This window comes from Seriola lalandi, unplaced genomic scaffold (genome assembly GCF_002814215.2).
Source record: "Seriola lalandi dorsalis isolate HSWRI2012SDOR001 ecotype SW California unplaced genomic scaffold, Sedor1 jcf7180002054425, whole genome shotgun sequence".
NCBI classification, from domain to species: Eukaryota; Metazoa; Chordata; class Actinopteri; order Carangiformes; family Carangidae; genus Seriola; species Seriola lalandi.
In genome coordinates, this window is record NW_019524978.1 from 4,156,037 (window position 1) to 4,174,840 (window position 18,804).

The 18,804-nt window shown below is 39.6% G+C and overlaps 2 protein-coding genes across 5 annotated transcripts; both read right to left on the bottom strand.

The window, feature by feature from the left end:
* nsmce2 (NSE2 SUMO ligase component of SMC5/6 complex) lies at window positions 1-4,674 on the bottom strand. Its single transcript, XM_023410407.2, has 6 exons — window positions 4,274-4,674; window positions 3,797-3,909; window positions 3,360-3,513; window positions 2,114-2,205; window positions 1,780-1,886; window positions 1-422 (listed from the first exon to the last, which is right to left on the bottom strand). Exons 1-6 carry the CDS (start codon window positions 4,386-4,388, stop codon window positions 311-313), a joined length of 693 nt encoding a protein of 230 aa, XP_023266175.1. The 5' UTR covers window positions 4,389-4,674; the 3' UTR covers window positions 1-310.
* A 62-nt stretch (window positions 4,675-4,736) lies between these two features.
* washc5 (WASH complex subunit 5) lies at window positions 4,737-17,938 on the bottom strand. 4 transcript variants are annotated; one of them, XM_087175215.1, is made up of 30 exons: window positions 17,922-17,936; window positions 17,396-17,457; window positions 17,022-17,286; window positions 16,415-16,560; window positions 16,191-16,275; window positions 15,900-16,000; window positions 15,181-15,373; window positions 14,860-15,012; window positions 14,547-14,660; window positions 13,904-14,075; window positions 13,535-13,662; window positions 13,151-13,280; window positions 12,668-12,780; window positions 11,991-12,157; window positions 11,637-11,712; window positions 11,318-11,428; window positions 10,396-10,536; window positions 9,138-9,218; window positions 8,917-9,018; window positions 8,381-8,560; window positions 8,080-8,204; window positions 7,783-7,945; window positions 7,517-7,619; window positions 7,352-7,431; window positions 7,163-7,266; window positions 6,662-6,791; window positions 6,354-6,450; window positions 5,760-5,913; window positions 5,486-5,573; window positions 4,737-5,228 (listed from the first exon to the last, which is right to left on the bottom strand). In XM_087175215.1, exons 3-30 carry the CDS (start codon window positions 17,205-17,207, stop codon window positions 5,172-5,174), a joined length of 3,480 nt encoding a protein of 1,159 aa, XP_087031341.1. In that variant the 5' UTR covers window positions 17,208-17,286; window positions 17,396-17,457; window positions 17,922-17,936; the 3' UTR covers window positions 4,737-5,171. The 4 variants fall into 4 exon arrangements, with proteins under 4 accessions (XP_087031341.1, XP_087031339.1, XP_087031340.1 ...); XM_087175213.1 differs by having other exon boundaries at window positions 17,022-17,457; window positions 17,922-17,938; XM_087175214.1 differs by having other exon boundaries at window positions 17,396-17,937.
* Window positions 17,939-18,804: the final 866 nt, after the last annotated feature.

Here is an 18,804-nt window from a genome sequence, read left to right on the forward strand (position 1 = left end):
TTAGTATAAGCAAAGTTTGAAACATTTATTTTCATTCAACAAGACTGAAGTATAAAAATCTCCAGTTAAAACACAAAAATCATCACCTCACAAATCAACATTTTACTGGATTTTTCCTGAGGTACAAATCGTTAAAAAAAAAATTGTAAATTCTCCACAAACACCAGGCAACATGGGTTAAAACCTTGAGTAGTGATAAAAACAACTGTCTCAAAATACGACCAACAATACTCTTTTCTTAATATACAAATAATTAACAAGACATTGTTTTTTTTATGATAAATGATCCTTCCAATGAAAATGTAGAGCACTACGTCCGGTTGTTGTTTCTCTTTTGGCTCTGGATCTTTCTCCTCAGCATTTGGTCAGGAATGAGGTCTGACTCTCTCACATCTGCGTTCCCGCAGCCCACCACAGGACAGCTAGAGGACAGAAACAGCCAGGTACACTTAACACATAATAAACTCTATATATTAACTTCGTATTAGCCAGAGATAAGGACTTGAGTCGCACACGCAGTGATTTGAGACTTGACTTGAGACTCGTCCTTAAAAGACTTAAGACTTAAGATTTGGGACTCGTCAACAATCTTTATTTTATTAGCTCTGCCAAGGAGGTTGTGTGTTCCCCCATGTCTATTTGTTTATTTATCAGCAGAATTACTCAAAAAGTACAGAACCGATTTGCATTTGGGGAAGATCCAGATCATTTGCTATGACTTTGAATTTTTTTCTACGAAGTCTGGTGTATGTCGGACACGGAGTGGCTAATCGGGAGTCATGGGAAGATTCCTGGTGGGCCGGGCTGGTTGTAGGGCCTCGAGGGGGAGAGGGAGAGGGAGAGAGAGCAAGAGGGAGGGAGAGAGATCGATAGCGCTGTGCTGTGGTAATCAGCCCAGTGGAGCAGGCTGCGCTGCCCACTGTTTTATGGTTTTCATGTTTTTGGCTCATTAACATTAAGGAAGTGTCTGATGAGCTAACTGTCATTCCTTCCCTTGTTACCATGCGTAACTTTAGAGATGAAGTAGTGATGATAATGCAGTACATGCTTTGAATTCCTTAGATATGGCAATGCAGTGTTCTAAGCAGAGCGGGGGGGCATACAGAAGATGATAGACCACTCAACCCTAAGAGACATAAGACTTGATTTAAACTTGCTAAAAATGACTTGTGAGCATCTCTGGTGTTAGCTCTGCCTCATTTATTGTTGTATAATTTTGCATAATACATATTTAAGTGGTCAAATGCCTGGTTAGCTTTGCTTTATTAGTTTCCTTTTCTCTCTGTTTTTATTCTGATATGTGAATAATACATTGTAGAAACCTCTTCAAACAATACACATGCTTTGGTGAGTGTTGTTTGAAGCTTTGTTAGGCATGGAGACTGGAATGATGATGGGCACTTCAGGGCTGCTTCAATATGGAGATAGTAAATATGGATGAAATGCTGTTGTAGCTGTAGTCAACAGTCATACACCTAATCAAGAAAAGCCCTCTTGGGTATTGCTGCTATAACTGTGCATGTTGGGTGTGCACAGTGACCACAGTCAGGACTCAAGACAATAGGCAGGTTTCGTTGACAACAACATAGACAGGCGTTGGGATTTCATCAGCGTTCCTCTAGGACCAGCCGTATTTAATTTGACTCCAACATCAAAGCACTATAATAAAGAACATGTGAATTAAGGCAAACTGCTGGTCCCACGCCAACCTGCCGAGTTGTTTACTGCAGCAAAACCTAATTCAACTTTCTAAGAGTCCTCCAAGGGAGCATGTCTTACCGGCATTTCTTTTTCTGGCTTTGTCTTGTTTTGATCAGGCCCAGTATGGCTCCTTCATCATAGTGGTGGTTACACTTCTTATTCTTAACTGGGTTCACCATTTCCACCTTGAATACAGATACACAGAGGTGTGTTTATATAATGAAATGCAGAGACCAAAAACACAAATGGAGATGGTTCTCTATATTTTCTCTTCTTAACATCTACGACATTATTGTCAGTGACTAGGTACAGATGTAAGAAAAAGTGTTATAAAAGAAGAGAAAGAATCAACAGGAATCAGTGACAGAGTGAATTTCTAGTAAAATAACATCACCAGGCTGGGGCAGTGTACCTGTGTCAGTGGGCAGGTGAAGTTGACTTGGCTCAGTGTAACAGCAATGTCCTCATCGAGCTCCTCCAGGTTCTCTGCTGACTCTTGGCTGACTGAAAACACCAAACACATACAGTTTGTTTCCAAACGTCCAGTCTCAGTAATAAGTGATGAACTGGATCATTGACAAGATGGCAGGAGAAGATCCAGCAGGCAAGGACACCAGCTTGGATGAAACTATAACTATGGAATACTGCGACATCTCCCCCTTTGGCGCTAATAGTTTCAGAGGTAATCCTGGATATGTTATCAAATGCCTAAATTTGTTGTTTACCAAAATTTACTATCGTTCACTAACAAGATACACAGCCACATGAATTTTCACAGCACACATAGCCTTAAGACGTGACACCAACAGATACACAGTTACCTGCCTGCACACACACAAACCTCTCCCACTCACACAGGTACACAGACATCTAACATACCCACCCACACATAAAGCAATCTCCCCGTTTTCAGTCCATGTATTTATTGTTGTTGTCCCACTACAGCTACAACTCTCGAATGACTCAAAGGTCATCCAAGGCCTAGGGTATTAAAGAAAACTCTACATGCTGCCTACTGAAATTCATCCAGGCCACGATGCAACGACACAGCCACAGCTAAGCTTACAGACTTTGATTTAAGCCTTTGAGCGCAATGTTTCAGCTCCAAAATATAAACACCTCAATAAGAGCATGAACTGATAGTTTTGACAATGATAATGTCTGATGGGTTAATCCTTTCTCAGATTACATTGATTAAGCATGAAATGATCTCACCTTAGTTCACACCTTAAACTATATTTTCTCATATTATTTTACTGGGTAACCTGATACAACTTTTTAGACTGAGTTAGCCTGGGAAAATGGCACGGGCGCAGCAGCGATTTCACTTACAGCATATACAGACAACCTAAAAAGCATAGCATTGTCTGTGGGAGGCCACCCTTTTAATAAGGGGTGTAATGAGGACAACAATTAAAAAGCAGAAAATAACAGCTACAGGGTGTCAGGCAAACATAATTATTCAGTAAACAAAGGGAGTTGTTTGTTTAAAATTAAGCTAATTATCCTGAAACACATCCCAAGATTCCTCTCTCTCCTTTGCTGAGAAGCTCTCCTGCAAGCACAGCTATTATCAAAGTCTATTATATATCCTGAATCCACTGCGTAGTCTAGCAATGACCAATTCAGACTATTTTTCCTCTCTCTACAGGCCTCACCTTGGTTTAAAGAGTTCTTGATGCTGTCCTTGAAGGCCACTACTTTCTGGTGACTGTGCAGATCAGCATCAGAGAGTCTGGCTGTTCTCTCTGTGAACTGCTCCTTCACTTTGGCAGACAGGCTGAACATGGCCTCTGGCTGCTGTGTGGTGACCTACAGAAACTCACGTATGTTATGCTGTTTCCATGACCTTTACAATTCAAGTCAACTTCAGCATTTTCTCTGGTGTTTAAATATTACACTTTCACATTTAGACTTGCCATTCTAAAAAGTCTGTGTGCTAAATGACTTTGGAAAGAATCAATCCATCTTAATGCACTTTCCATTAATTTACGTCGTTCTCCCAGTAATGCAGCTTTAGCCTGACCTGCTCACTTAGTATAGAGGTAAACATGTTTTCCAGTAATGTGATTAGACCATGCCAGGTTGCTCTCACCTCAGCTGTGACTTGTTGCACAACATCAACAAAGTAGTTAATCTCCCTGTCCAGTCTGGCACACTCCAGAATCATGGCCTCCATCTCTTTGATGCCAGGGTTCACCTCTTCATCTGGGACACAAGAGCACACACAGTGTTGGAGTAAGTATTGAGTCCTTTACCCATGAAAAAGTGCAAATATCACACTGTAAAAATAAAATATCTCCATTCAAACGTATTCATATTAAAGTACAGATGTATTAGTAAAAAATTACCCCAATAAGTATATTCATGGATATATAACTAGATCATTACCTCAAGTTTTTAGTTAAGTTCAGTACATGAATAAAGGTAGTTACAGTCTACCGACTGTAATGCACTTAAGAAATCAATAGCACCATCATAACCTTTTCACTATGCACACACAGAGACTGAAACAAACATGAGAGAGAAACAGAGACCAGTCAAGCAGACTGAGAATCAAAGTTAAAGTTACCCTGAGCTTCCGCCAGGTCCATCGCCACATCTGTCACTATGTCCATTCCTGTCCCGATGTCTGCCTGACATGACTTCAGGCTTGTCAGTGTTCCGTGAACGGCGCTCAGAGACATTACGATTAATAACTTTAACCCTGCGACACCCCAAACATAACAAATTAAGCTAACGTTACGTTAGCCTAGCTTGCTAACCTCACCTGCGTCTGCTCTGGTTAGCTTAGCAAGTAAACTGACGAGCTACTGTTTGTGAAGTAACGACGTCTTGTCTCTGGGGGTCAATGTGTTTTAGTAAAGCTATTGTGAAGCCAATGGGATAAAGGTAAAATACAAATAGCAAACACAAATCACGCGCGAAAAAAACAGTTAACTCCTACAGTGGCTCAGTTCTAAGTTCCGGGTTTGTTTTTCAAAGTAAAGGCCTCAACGGAAGAGAAATAAAACAACATAATATGAACGATCGTATTTATTAATGAATTTCATTTATTAAATGGCACAAAATGATAATACACAATGCTGACAAGTTAATTCATATTAAATTTCAATTTTCTATCTATGTACAATCTCGTATTATTGCATAAAGACATTGATGGTCTAAACAATGAAATGTAAGTAAACAATTCAATAGGCCTTTTTCACAGAGGACATTTTGGTATGTCACAGTACAAAAATCACAGGAGTAAATAATAACATTTATGATGGCAGACTATCATTTAGCTGCTCCAGTCCTGGTACTGTGCATGCTGGCTCACTGTCACACTGTCCTGGCTTACTGGAACAGAGCCATTGAACATGTTATTAGTAACACTGGTGCTTATCCTACTATGACAAGTCAAAATGTCTGCTGTGAAACAAGCCTATGGCAGCATAATTTTCTGATGAAGTGCTTCACCCAGATCTTCACAGAACTGTTCTGAACTCATCAAAAATGAAACTGGGCACATGGGCTTCAGCCACCTAAAAAACAGAGAAACTAGAATGAAATACATGTTGCTATTCCTCAGTACATACTGTAAAAATAGAGGACAAAAATGTCTATAGTTTATCTCAAGCAAAGTGTCACACCTTTATAACAAGTTCCTAAACATATTATGGTAGAATCATCAGAAATCAGAGCTCAGGTTTCCCCACCACACCAGCTATTGTAAACTGTTGTCAATAAAAAACATTTTACAACATTACTAGCAGCATTAAAAAGGTGAGAGCTGCCCTACCTTGCGTGACAGTTTTGTGTACTTCACATAGTCTTCCAGGAACATCAGAGCTCCCACCACATCAGAGGGCATGTCAGGGATCTTCTGACTATAATGGGTTAAAATAAGAACTCAAATGTGAGTTCATAAAGCCATGATAGGATACACTGCATAACAGTATTCAGATAAAGCAATAAAAAAGTTAAAAATATGTTTACCTTAAACTACACAACAGGAAGTGTATAAATATGTAATTTTAGTAATTATTCCAAAGTAGACGAGTTTGTTTTGTTACCTTGTGCACTGCTCCATGATTGAGCGGATGAACTGACCAATGAGAGCCAAGAACTGATGTGTGTATCTGGAGTGAAACTGCTTGAGGAGGGTGAGCATGCCAAGCACAAGCGGAGGCCAGTCAACTGGGTCCGTGGCTTTCCTGCAGGTCATCCCTGTGAAGACAAAAGACATGAGTCATGTACATGTGGATGAAGCCTTACATATACCAGTAATTCTTGCATACTGACGGAAAAATCCACCACAGAATGTATATGTTTTGTGTAATCCTTGAACCTTCCTGGTCCAAGTATTGATGTCTATCTTTCCAAGAATAATCCTCTATGCATGGTGAGTAGCCTATCCATGTAAAATCACAGTCAAGCTATCAGAAAAATAGAAGCCAATAATGGGTGTTATGCCATGTGTGTGATAAGGTTCTGGATAAGAATTGTGATGGATTGAGAGAATTAGAAAATTAAGCTTCTCTAAAACTTCAACCATTATAATACACTGGTTTACCTGTTACACTCATAAATGTACAACTTAATAACTCACAAGCATCAATACACTGATTAGAGTTGTGATGTGACAAACTGACAGAAAAAAAACTTGCCTTGGTTCTTGCTGTACTGAAGTTTAGGCAGGTGAGCAATAATAAACAGGAAGTTGATGATGGGAAAGTAAGGCAGGCGCTTGGTGGTGATGTAGATCTGTGAAAGGGATAAAGACAAAAAAAACGGTCAGAACCTTCTCTAAAGTATAACCAAACAAAACAAAAAACTAGAAGGAGAGAGTGCAGATGATAAACACAGGTGAAAATGTTTCAGCTTGCAGTGATCTCTGAAGATTAAAATGAAAAAACAGGTTTAAGACTTGTCACTCATCACATTGTGTGGGAAGAAACATCCATGGTCTACACACCTTGTTGAGTGGGTTGTGAATGCCGCCAGCCTCCAGGTAGGCAGTGATCTCATACAGAAGAGTGTTGTCCTCTTTAGGGTAGGGCAAGGATGGGTCCTGGTAGTGAGCTTCAATGTCCGCCAGCAGAGACCTGGCAAGGTCACAATCAGAGTTGACATTCAGCAAAAGAACAAAAAAGTTTGAAAGAAAACTGAATCAGAGCAATAATCTTTTTTGGACTACTACTTGTGCTGAAATTCTAATCAGGAAAAATCATGTTTTGCAAGGGCAGCATGGGCATTATCATAAGGTCATTAATACAGCATCAGATGAAATAGTTGAAATGGTATTTGATTAAACATTTCTATATACGTGTATGTGTGTGTATATATATATTCACACATACACACATAAGTGCCATGCATCATTAGTCTAAAGGTTATAAAATATAAATATCATTTTGGAGCACCATGCAACTGAGATATTGAAATAAGAAGCACTTCACAGTGATACTAGACTGACTTGTTGAGGTTTTCCAGGGCTGCAGCCAAGTGTTTGGAGTCAAACTTGCAGGAGTAGTTCAGCTCATTAGCAATCTGCTGTCTGAGAATCTGCATTTGACCAACCTACAACAAACACCAACATTTAACATTATTTTTATGGCAGCTTGTCTTCTGCTTACGAACATGAGCGAATGACATGGCCCAGTACCTTCATGATGGCCTCCAGGTATGCGCCCCAGATCTTCTGTGTTTTGGCAACAGCACTGGCGTACACTTTGCTGGCATTAGCTATAGCAGAAAAAAACAAATCACATTTTCATAAGAGGTAAGAAAAATCCAGGCAGGTAGTAGGATATCCTGTATAAATACCTACCCACAATGCCCTGAACTGGGTTGACAGCACCCAGCATTGCTTTAAAGACATCCACCACTGCTTTGTCCTTCAAGATGGTCTTCTGAATCATTGTCAGGAAGTTCTGATGGGAGAAATAGGTTGCTAATGCTCATATTCCAGCAGACATACAGGACAATGTGCACTGAAGATACAGTAAAGGCCCGTATGGACTGAGTAACAGCAATCTGTTGAATATTATTTCACTAAGCGCGTGCTTTTTAATTCATTTTTTGTGGGATAATTACCTGCAGCTCCTTGACAATCATGAAGCAGAGTAGGCGGTCCAGTCCATTGAGACCAAAGGTACCCAGAGTGCTCTGGATCTCAGAGAAAAGCCTGTTGTTGGTCACCTCCTGGTGGCTCTTCAGGTCATACCAGGTGTTCATCTGGTCAATGTAGCATGTTACCCTGTAGGAAGGACCCGTGTTTGTCTGTGAGCTTATAAATACTGCAGAATCTCGACCTTCACATTAAAGCCCAGTTGTTCTGATAGGAAAAAAAACTGTTTCAACAATTTCTCTGTTATATCTGAGGAGTCATACTTGGGATCAGTGATTCGGAGAATCTCTCTACAGAGACGACCGATGAAGGTGGCAGATTCATCCACGGAGGGAAACTTGGGGATGGGGATGTGGGTGGACTGGTGCACACTCTGCCAGTCCTGGATCTGATTGGTGTAAGGAAAGAACCATTCAGTCAGTCAATCCCTATTACTGATTAGGAGGCAAACAGCCAGAGCCTATGGATTTCCTATGGATTACAGAGAGATGACCTGATTTAAGATCACTACTCACGGATGTGATCAGAAACTGTTGACAGCATACTAATGTTCTAATGCCTGACCTTTGTCCTGAGGAAGCTGTTGCATTCCTGCTCCACATTGTAGTTGATGATGCGCGACACTTCCTCCTGCCAGATTTTAAGGCCATAAATGCTGACGTAGTCTTGGATGTACTCAAACGACCTGTAGAACCCATCCATGGTGGCTGCCATGTCCTTCAACTTGGGCATCAGCTCACTGGGCTGAAAGAGTGGAATATTGTACGTTTATTTAGTTTCATCCTTTCATTTTTCACTGTTGTTTACCTTGATGCTCACAGGGCAAGAGAACACGCACATCAGTTCATAACTTTTTAAATTCTAATTATAATGAGCCAATAAAAAGATGTTGTAAGTATTCTGGGCAAAACTTCTGATTGTAAATTATTCATTGTTTTTGTCCTCTGTCCTGGAGAAATGTCTCCAGTTCAATTAATAATTCAGTGATTTGATTTCACACCAACCAAATATTTCACAAACTTGTGCTCAAAATTGATAATGAACTGTAAAATATAAACATAAAAAAAATATATAAATATGCAGTGGATTTGATGACTGACCTTAGTCTTGGGATTGAAGATCAACCCTTTGTGCAAAGCATAGGCCACCCTCTTCACCAGCTCCTTCCTGATGCCGTCCTCCAGAAGCTGCTTAGGATCCACCTACAGCATCAGTGTTTTAGTCAAGTAAAATCCTCTACAGTATCTTATTGTTGAATCATGCTTGGAGTAAAAGAAGAGAACTTGTGAGCAAGCCCAAACTATTTCATCACATCATCTACCTTAATGATCCCGACTAGAGTGGTCTTCATCATCAGGATGCCCTCAGTGAAAATAGAGATGTCATGAGTGAGTTTAGCCACCTGTAATTACATGAAGCATAAGGACGTTTAGGCACACAAATGACAGATAAAATCCATTGAACCTTAAATTAAATCAGTACAATGTCAAATTTTTAGGACAAGCTAAAGAAGGAATTTTCAATGTCAATTTGTATGGAGAGAGTACTTGAACCATATAAATAAAAATTTGCCATTCAAGTTTAAAGGTTCCATATTAGACACTTTTCCTGTGTTTTGATATCCACAAGAAGACATACAGTATTTGTGGTATAAGTATCAAAAACCATCTCAATGTAGTTACACATCTCCTGCCCTCTCTCTCTCATGCTTCTCTCTGGAGCTCTAGGAAAAACAGGGAGTTTTGTGTCGGTCTCTGAGCCTCTCTTCTGATTGGCTGACTGTTTTCTGAGTGACGCACTGCCAGACCAACCACAAGTAACACATTGTAGCCTACTATTGTATGGTGATGGGTAAGTAAGTGATGAAAATGCTATGGTTTTTCAGAAAAATAAACTTTAGCCACTGGTCTTTAATATTACTATTGACGGTGGGTCCAGCTGGACCATACTGGGAGTATAGCTGAGGATGGTGACGGTATAGTTGTGACATCTAAAAATTACAGAAGTACTGACTCGTTTTAAGGCACAGTGTATGAATATGTGCTGTGTGTATATCTCGGCGAATTGAGCATTTTGAACCTTTCGTGGTATTTATTTAGCACCTAGACCTGTTTTATAATCAAAAAAGACATGGAAATCTCACTTTCTGTAATAGTGAACCTTTAAAATTTAAATTCTAGTCAAAAGTTAAACTATAGTGTAAAAATCACTTTCAATTTCCATGCATTTGACTATATTTCAAAATATTCCTTTTCAATATGAGCCTGACAAATTCTAATTAATGAAATTCAACTAAGTCTCTGCTGGCACAGTCTGTTTCTATGTCAATCTTTCTTTTCTAATTTGTATTTCACATCAAAAGCTCTGTGAGATTGAAACATGTTTAGAAATGCCAGCTTGCATGATTGCCTCGAACGCCCCAGCAGATGAGTCGACATCAAAACAGAGCAACTTCAGGCCTCTCATTTAATAATTTTTAATATGTATAAGATCTAATGATTTTTTTCAGCACTTCAATGACATTGTGAACAACATTCAATAAGTAGTGTAACTGTTTCAACCACAACAGTTGCTTTTACTTCATAGCGAGCCCCGAGCTGGGAGTAGTCCTTCAGCTTGTCCTTATCAAGCCGTGTGGGCACTTCCATGATGTCGTGGATCTGAAGCTTGATGATTTTGGCAAGAGAGGTGAACATGCTTTCTGGGATGATCTGAAGCACCTGGAAACAAGAAGAAAAAATACTCAAACTGAGAACCAAAGCGAATTCATGTTTGATGGGTTTGAGAAAGACGAGTCAAAATAGTCTTCAAAAGAAAGCAGATGGTACTGTATTACAATGTAGATGAAACATATTTTGTACGTTATGCAACATACAGTACCTCTGTTGATATATTTAAGAAGCAGCTCAAATCTTATTTTTATGATCATGCTTTTAATTAAATCAACTTTTATTTGAGATTACTTTTATATTGTTTTATGGTTTTTATATCTTAAAATTGCTTTTACTACTATCATTTTTTTTACTACCAGTATCATCTCTTTTATGTCTCTATGATTTTATGTCTTCTTACCTTCCCAGGCTGTTATTGTCTTATTGTCTTTTATGGCCTTAATGTGTCCTGTTTTTAAGTATCTGTCGTTTTGTTTTAATACCTCTTCTTGTAAAACACTTTGAGCTGCAGTTCATGTTATGGAAGGTGCTATATACATAAAGTTAATTATTATTATCATTACTATTATTATTAGTAGTAGTAGAAGTAGTAGTGTTTTTAGTACACATGCTATGGTAAACATCCATTAAGTAGTTCTTTTTGGGTACATTTTCCAAGCAGCTGTTACTATACAATAATTTGCAACATGCAGAGCTCATTTTTGAAAGTTATGAAACCATGTTGATCTATGAGTACCACAGGAAATATCAGTGTTTCCTCTCTGCTAAAAAAACAAAAAAACATATTTTGTAAGATCTCAGGTTGAAACATGGCTTTGACATGATGTACCTTTCTGACATAAGCCACCAACTCTCCAGAATAGAACTGTGAAACACTCAGCAGATCAGCACTGTTGGCCTGGTTGATACGGAGCAACGGAAGATCCAGTGCAGATGCCAGCTGGTCACAGGCACACACACAGGCACGCACACACAGGCACGCACACACACACACACACACACACACACACACACACACACACACACACACACACAGGAAGTGTTTTAACACCACAGGCAACAATTCTCTAAATCAAGGCCAAGAGTTGAGATAAACAATTAAATCCCGTCTGTATATGTGGGTATTTATTGGGCACAAACAGACTGACCTTCAGAAATGTAGCTCTCAGTTTTGTGACCATTGACGGGTTGACTCTGATGCTCTCTTGCATAATGGATGTAAAGCTGCAGAACAAAACATAATCCAGAAATCAGATCAACAGACTGTCATGCCGCCTGTGTTCGGCTGAATATCTGAAAGACATATCTGCTGCTGTCTACATGCTAATGATGAGATTTTACAACAAAATGTGAAGGTACGAAATATGCCAGAAAATCTGTCATTAACAGGGTATTTAACTGAACTGTGTAGCAACCAAAGATTCAGACTTCATGGTCACTTTACCATCTTCTTCTTTACCAGTATTTTTGCATGGCTTTGACATTTATCAGCAATTAAGTACCTGTCAATTATCTGCCATGCGTAGGAGAGGTCTCCAATTATCTGCATGGTAATGAGGACTTCTTCTTTGATATTGATGGTGCGGATCATTTGGTGCAGGAACTTTCTTGTGTCGGCCAGGAACTGACAAACCTGCAGGTTAGACTCCAACTGGTGGAACTCCTGGACCTAAAGATGCAAAGAAAAACATTTTATAAACCTCTGTAACTGCACAAAAATAAACAACAAATACTGCAGACACTTTCTTTACAGTGTTATTTTCTTGATGTTAAAAAATTCTTATTTTTGGCTCATGAGGATCATTTGGAATTTGCCCAGGAGACTGTACCCATTGACTAAATGATTGTGTAAACAGGAGATATTTAACTAAACATTTTTATGGAAATGATATTTGTTGTGGTTCTAATTTTACAATAGACTGTGGCAGAACAGACGGGAGAAAACAAAGGTAATGCAATCCACTAAACCAACAAGACATTTCTGTTATGCATTCTGACGTGTCTTTATTTATATGCATTTTATAGCAGTTCATTCTGTCCCTTTGTTTTGCTACTGTTTGTAGACATTGTTCTTGGATTTACTTATTAGCCACATGCATTAAGATAAGGCAACCAAAGCAGCTCTGGAACTGCAAAATAATATAAAATGATTCAAATAATGTTATCAAATATTGCTCACCTCAACAAGAGCTTGTATGAGCTGAACTGTCTTTCTCCCCGCAGCCGTAGAGTCCTCATAGTTCAAAGACTCGATCTGCTTTGAGATTTCTCTGAACCAGGCTTGTAAGTTCTCTGTGAGGAGTAATATAGGTGTGTAATACAAGCAGAGAAAGAATGTTATCAGTGCTCCACAAGTAGTGGTTAAGAAAAATGTGTCTCTCTAATAAAGCTAGAGTCACAATGACAGAAGTAAGTGTGACTGATGTAAATTTAATCCACTTCTCCCAGCATGCATTTCTTTTATGCAGGTTTTTCATGATGTTTCTCTGCCTCAACATTTTGCTCTGAAGAGCTTCAAGCTTAAACTCATTTAAGCATTTGTGTTCCAACACTGAAATAATCCATGACATCAAAGCATGAAATGCTGCATGGTTGAGGCTCCTTTAGTCGCTACCATGTTTTTTGCTGTGTGTGTAATCCTTCACCTTATCCATCGTCTCACCGTTTTTCTCCACCCTGGTAAGCGGTTTGACGCCAGAGAAGACTTCGGCCAACTCAGTCATTCTCTCTGATCCCTCCTTCTTGTAGCTCTCCCATTTGATCTGCTTCTCTGACAGCATCTGCTTGAACATCTGGAAGAGGGACAGCACAGATGCTGAGTCGATGAGGAAGGATTAGTCAGATGAGATGTGTAATGAGAACATTAAATTTGTGTCCTTTCCTAATGATAGCCTGGCTAACCATATGCTGTCTCACTGTATGCGAAGAGACAACACAGCAGACACACCTTATGTGAAACACAGTTGTCTGGATCAATTATTCTGACATCAATTTCACATTTTTACTGCTCACTTCACATTTTCCAGTATTGATGAGAGGCTCTGACCTCTTTGAGAGTGAACTCAAACTGAGCAGTGTCTAGCAGGAGCTGGAACAGGATCTTGGGGTTGTACTTGGAGTCGTTCAGCACTTGGTCTTTGATCTGACGTAGTCGCTTGTTGTTTGGGTCGTAGGCTATGAGACAGAAGATGACCGAACTGAAATTTCATTCTTTCCAAAATTAAAGCCAAAAATCTGGAACTCCGAAGCAATGCACTGTGTGAACTAGAAATGGACAAAAGTGAAATTCAGGCTGCTCAGAGAAAGTAAAACATTCATTTCTTACTATTCATTGACCATACAAGAGTGACATTACTTATTCTTGAACAAGCTACATTGTGGTCTTATAGGAAAAACATCTGCAAAATATTCTCACCTGACTCTGCAGAGTGCAGCATCAGCCAGCGGATAGCAACGTTACAGTCCCTCAGACAGTTGAGTAGTTTGGGTATGTTGTCCAGGATGATCTCCTCCCTCAGAAAACCTTCCTTCAGCAGCTGCTGCACCTGTGGCCTCAGGCTCTCCATGCTCGCTGCATATCTAGTGGCCTAAACGCAGAGTGATGGTGGTGGTGTTGTTAGGGAGATGTGGTGTAAAGTATCTTTCATCTTGGACGATAACTCATATATTCACTCCAACTAGTGGCCTTTAGGAACCTTGGCACTATCTCCAGACAACAGACTAAACAAGGATCATTTATCTGATTCATATCTGCAATAGTGCAGAGTGCAGAGTTTTTCATGATCATGACACATTTTTTTTCTAACGCTTTAACTTTAATTTGGGCTCATGAACATTCACCTTCTTTTTAACAAACTAACTTTTCAAGAAAAGTACAAAAAGGTCTTTCTAAAGTCACTGATTTGATTAATACCCTTGAGTTTCGATTTAGATTCTGCACAGTCAACGTTGGACACCGTTATCAGTACCTGCATACAATAGAGTGATACACTGCGGGACTGTAAATTGAAAAAGCTGATGACTGTGTGACATTGAAGCCGATTCATTTGTTTAAGTACCTGCTCTTTGGTGTTAGCAGAGTCAAGGGTATAATTGAGAGCAGTCTTGGCAGCTTTGTATGGTTCCCAGGCCTCCACCAGGTTCACTGTGATCCCCATGTAAATGCTGATAACCTGCAGACAGGCCAGGCAACAAACACAGTTCAGGTCAGTGTAACGGTATACATGAAAAACTGAGGACAACACAGTGAATCTGATATCATTTCACAAAGTTGTTTAGATTCAGTTCTAATCTACTGGCATGACACTATCAGTGCATATGAAGCATACAGGACCTCCAGTGAACTGTCCTGTCATATAACAAATGTTTTACCCAGTTGTCAGGGAAGTACTTGTCCACTATCTCTCTCATCTTTGCCTGCTGGGTGTGCAGTATGGAAGGGCTGAAGTAAAGGCAGACATACAGCATGGCTGCCTGGTTAGCCAGCGCCGTGCTACGATGCTCTGGGAGAGGGTACGCAGACACCTGATGGACAGGAAGAAAAATTTGATTTTAGGTTCAGCCCAGGACATTTGATCTACAAACCACTCCAGTTGTAACAGTCTCATACAATCTCTAACAAAGGCAAACTTACTGTAAGTCTAATCAGAGAGGAGAAAAACAGTTCAAAACGTTTGCCCAAATGTTTCTCACTTGGTTGTAGATGTCATCAGAGCGAAGCCTCCCGATGACCATGCTTATAAAGGTGGCACTGATGGGAACTCTTTGGAAGTAGCTCTCTGGGTAGTTGGCTGGGCGTTTGGCTCCAGGCTGGCTGGAGTAACCGGTGCTGCGGAGGAGCTTGCAGATGTCGTCAAGGTTGGAGTCGGCTGATGAACGGGCAGCACTGATGAAAATGTGAAACAATACATTGTATTTCAAAAAAATGGTATGCATTTTGGACACAGATCAACACACAGAAAAAGAAATAATATGATGAAAAGTAATGGCTAACAACTGAAACAAACAAATATATTAACAGGATATTCATGTTTCATTCATATATGAACATGTTAGTGCTCTCTCTCTCTCTCTCTCTCTCAATATATATATATAAACTAATGTTTTGATGTGCCATAATGTTTCAGAACATTGCAAACATTTGTATTAAATTTCTTTGAGTCATATTTACATTAAAAAAGGAACTGGAACTGATAAAGACAGATGTAGAAAGACAGATAAAATGAGATCAGGTTAACCAAGTATAATGTGACTCTGTCTAATATTTTGAGCGAATGCATGTATGAGTCAAGTAAAGTGACTCACCTTTGCTGTGAGCGAACCCAATGGCTAACAAGTGAATTGAGTACATCGAGCTTGTTAGTCAGTACGTGTTGTGTGTATATGTGGGCGGGTGTGGGCCACAAGCGTACCTGTATCTATAGTAGGAAACTAGCATCCTCTCTCTGACCTCCCCTTCAATTTTTTGGTCAATAACCAGCAACATGACTCCGTACAGATAGAGAGCCTCGCACTAGGTGGAAAGACAAAAAATACACAGTCAATTTAATGTGTCATTTTAAGGGCTAGGCTTGGAAATCAGGCGTTAATCAAGGTGATTAATTCTGAGATGTGCTCATCAAAAACTCATAACAAAAGACATTACATTATCTTATTCCTGTAATGTTAAAAAAAGAAAACTGATTTGCATCTGTGTTACTCACTAAAAGCTGTTTTCCATCCTCATTTAGAAGCACAGTCTCCAGGGTCTGCTGAATATAAACACCCTCATGTAGGTCATCCAAATATCTGGAGTGAAGAGGGAAATGATATCATATCATCTTGTAACATAAAGGCTTTATCATGTTTTGTGTTTCCAAAATGGGAAAAGTGTGAAGTGAGCATCAAACACAGTTTTGAACCTCTAAATAACCCAGACCTGTCTTACCTGTTAAGATCCACTATATATTTGTGGACACTCTCAAAGGCCAGATAGAACCTCGACAGAATCTCAGTGTTGTTCTCTCTAAACTCCTCATCCAGGTCTTGAAGCTCAGGTTTGGCTTCCAGCTTCCCATCATAATACTCTGGACCCTGGAGAGGAGACAACATCGTGAAACAATGCAAGTGCAATTGATACGCATGTCTTAATAAACATATACACAAAACTACCCACATTGGGAGCGAGGTAGTACAGTTATTTCAATTAGAAAACTGTTATTGTTATTTAAATCATACAAAGAGCTATGTTTTGCACTCTGAGAAAACTTACAGCAGCCTATTAAAGTCAGTACTAAATACACACTTATTTCAAATGAGATTCATTTATTTATTTTCAATCTCCTTCTACCATCAGTTAAATACAAGTCTTCACATTGACTAATTAAAAAATGAACATGCATCACGTGCCTAGTTTCTTCAAATCTAAAATCTAAAATCTGTGTTATTAAAGTGTTATTGTCCTAGTGCTAGTGCAGCAAGCTTTAGACCACAGATAATGCCTAACTATTCAAGGCTAAAAATATATATTTTGGAAGACCAAATCTAATCCACACCTTGAAGTAGCTGAAGTCACAGATAATGTCTCCGTATTTCTGCTGGTCACTCTTGTCCTTTAGCCTGAAAACTGTAGGGATGAAGTCAGAGAGGCGCAGGAGTTCAGCAATGATGGCATTTCCTCTGGAAACTATCCTGAGGATGGCCTGGCCGCACAGGTTGTTCTCTGCCAGGAAGTCCACCATCGTGGCTGGAGGAAGATGAGGAGGAGGATGCCCAAAGCAGCCACACCTTCACCTTGTGTTATTCCAGTAAATATTCCAGCTGATAAAAAGGAAAGCAGTTTGAATGAATACAGAATGAATACAACAGGTAGCTTAATTCAGAACTTGATGATGCTGTTTTTATTTTTATGTTTTTCAACAAGACAGACTAGCTTCATCTGTCCAGACACTGAATGCCCTTCGGCACCCTGACTGGTCCTGAGCTCTGGCTCTGAGAGAAGCAGACAGAGAGAATATTACCCTACAGGGTTGAGGTAATAACTTATTATATTAGTAATACTTTTACTTAGCAAATATATAGTCATATCAGAGCACTTTTCTTGAGACTGGAGGTTTTCCCACCCGAATGTAAATTGTTTTAACGTTAATGCTTTTAACTGTTTCTTGATAACACACCAAAACAAGCTGAATGTATTCGTTTAGCTTTTAAGAGACGTATTGTTTCTACATGCAACAGTTTGAGGAGGGTAGTTATTATATCGTCTTGCGTTAACTGTTAGCTCCTTCTATTACCACCAAGCTACCGTTAGCATACAGCCTGCTAGCTACGCTCATTAGCCTTGATGCTACAGACACAACACACGAAGAGCTATCGTGGTAAACTGACACTTTTACGTTTTGATGTCTGAATATAAATCGTTGGAAATGTCTAACATATTAAAAGAAAAACCTTGCCTCTTTGAACCTTTCCTTCCCTGTTTACCTCCTCATGACCAATCACATGACTCTGACCCTGGGTGTGTTTGATTCTGTTCATTCAATGCACCGGAGATGAGCGGGGACAACTTTGACCGCCACCAAAAGTAGAAATACTATATTTAAAGATTATTGCATTTATCTTCCTCTAAAGATCGAATAATAAACTAATCCAACAGTGGTGGTATCTGCAAATTAAGTCATAAACATTTAAAAGTCTTTCCAGCCTAAACAATGATCAACGTGTTTAAGCATCTCAGACTCTGCACCGCAGTCACGATTATCAGTTCTATGTACATGTTTCTCTAGATGGCGACAGAGATCCACTTTAACCTGAGTTTATGTATCTCACTGTTGCTCCACCACACTGAGGGTCTGTGAGTTCTGGCTCACAGGGGATGCAGTGATTTGCAGGGATCGAGTAGTGAGAATAAGCCTGAACTGAAATTAAACCAACCTACTGTGGAAAACCTCAGAGGTAAATCCACAGGGAAGAAATTTAACATCCTCTGGCCTTCAGCTGACAAACATTCTCCTTTAATACAGTATCTCTTCCTGAAGGGACTTTCTTGTCACTTAGTCATCAAACAATTATCCATCATCAACTATACAATAATAATCAATCTGGCTGCAGAAATAACAAACATAACTTGTAAACACTGGGCCACCTTGTCTTAGCATGGTTGAAAAAACGGGCCTGCATGATCAACATGTGGTCAACATGGATGAATAAGCACAAGCCCTCATGTTTCCTTCAGGTTCTGATTGAATTGGACTTTTATTGCCAATAAGTCTAACACACAGGCAGGCACTTCCTTTAAGCAGTCTGAGCCAGAGGTTAATAACAGTCATATGGATAGAG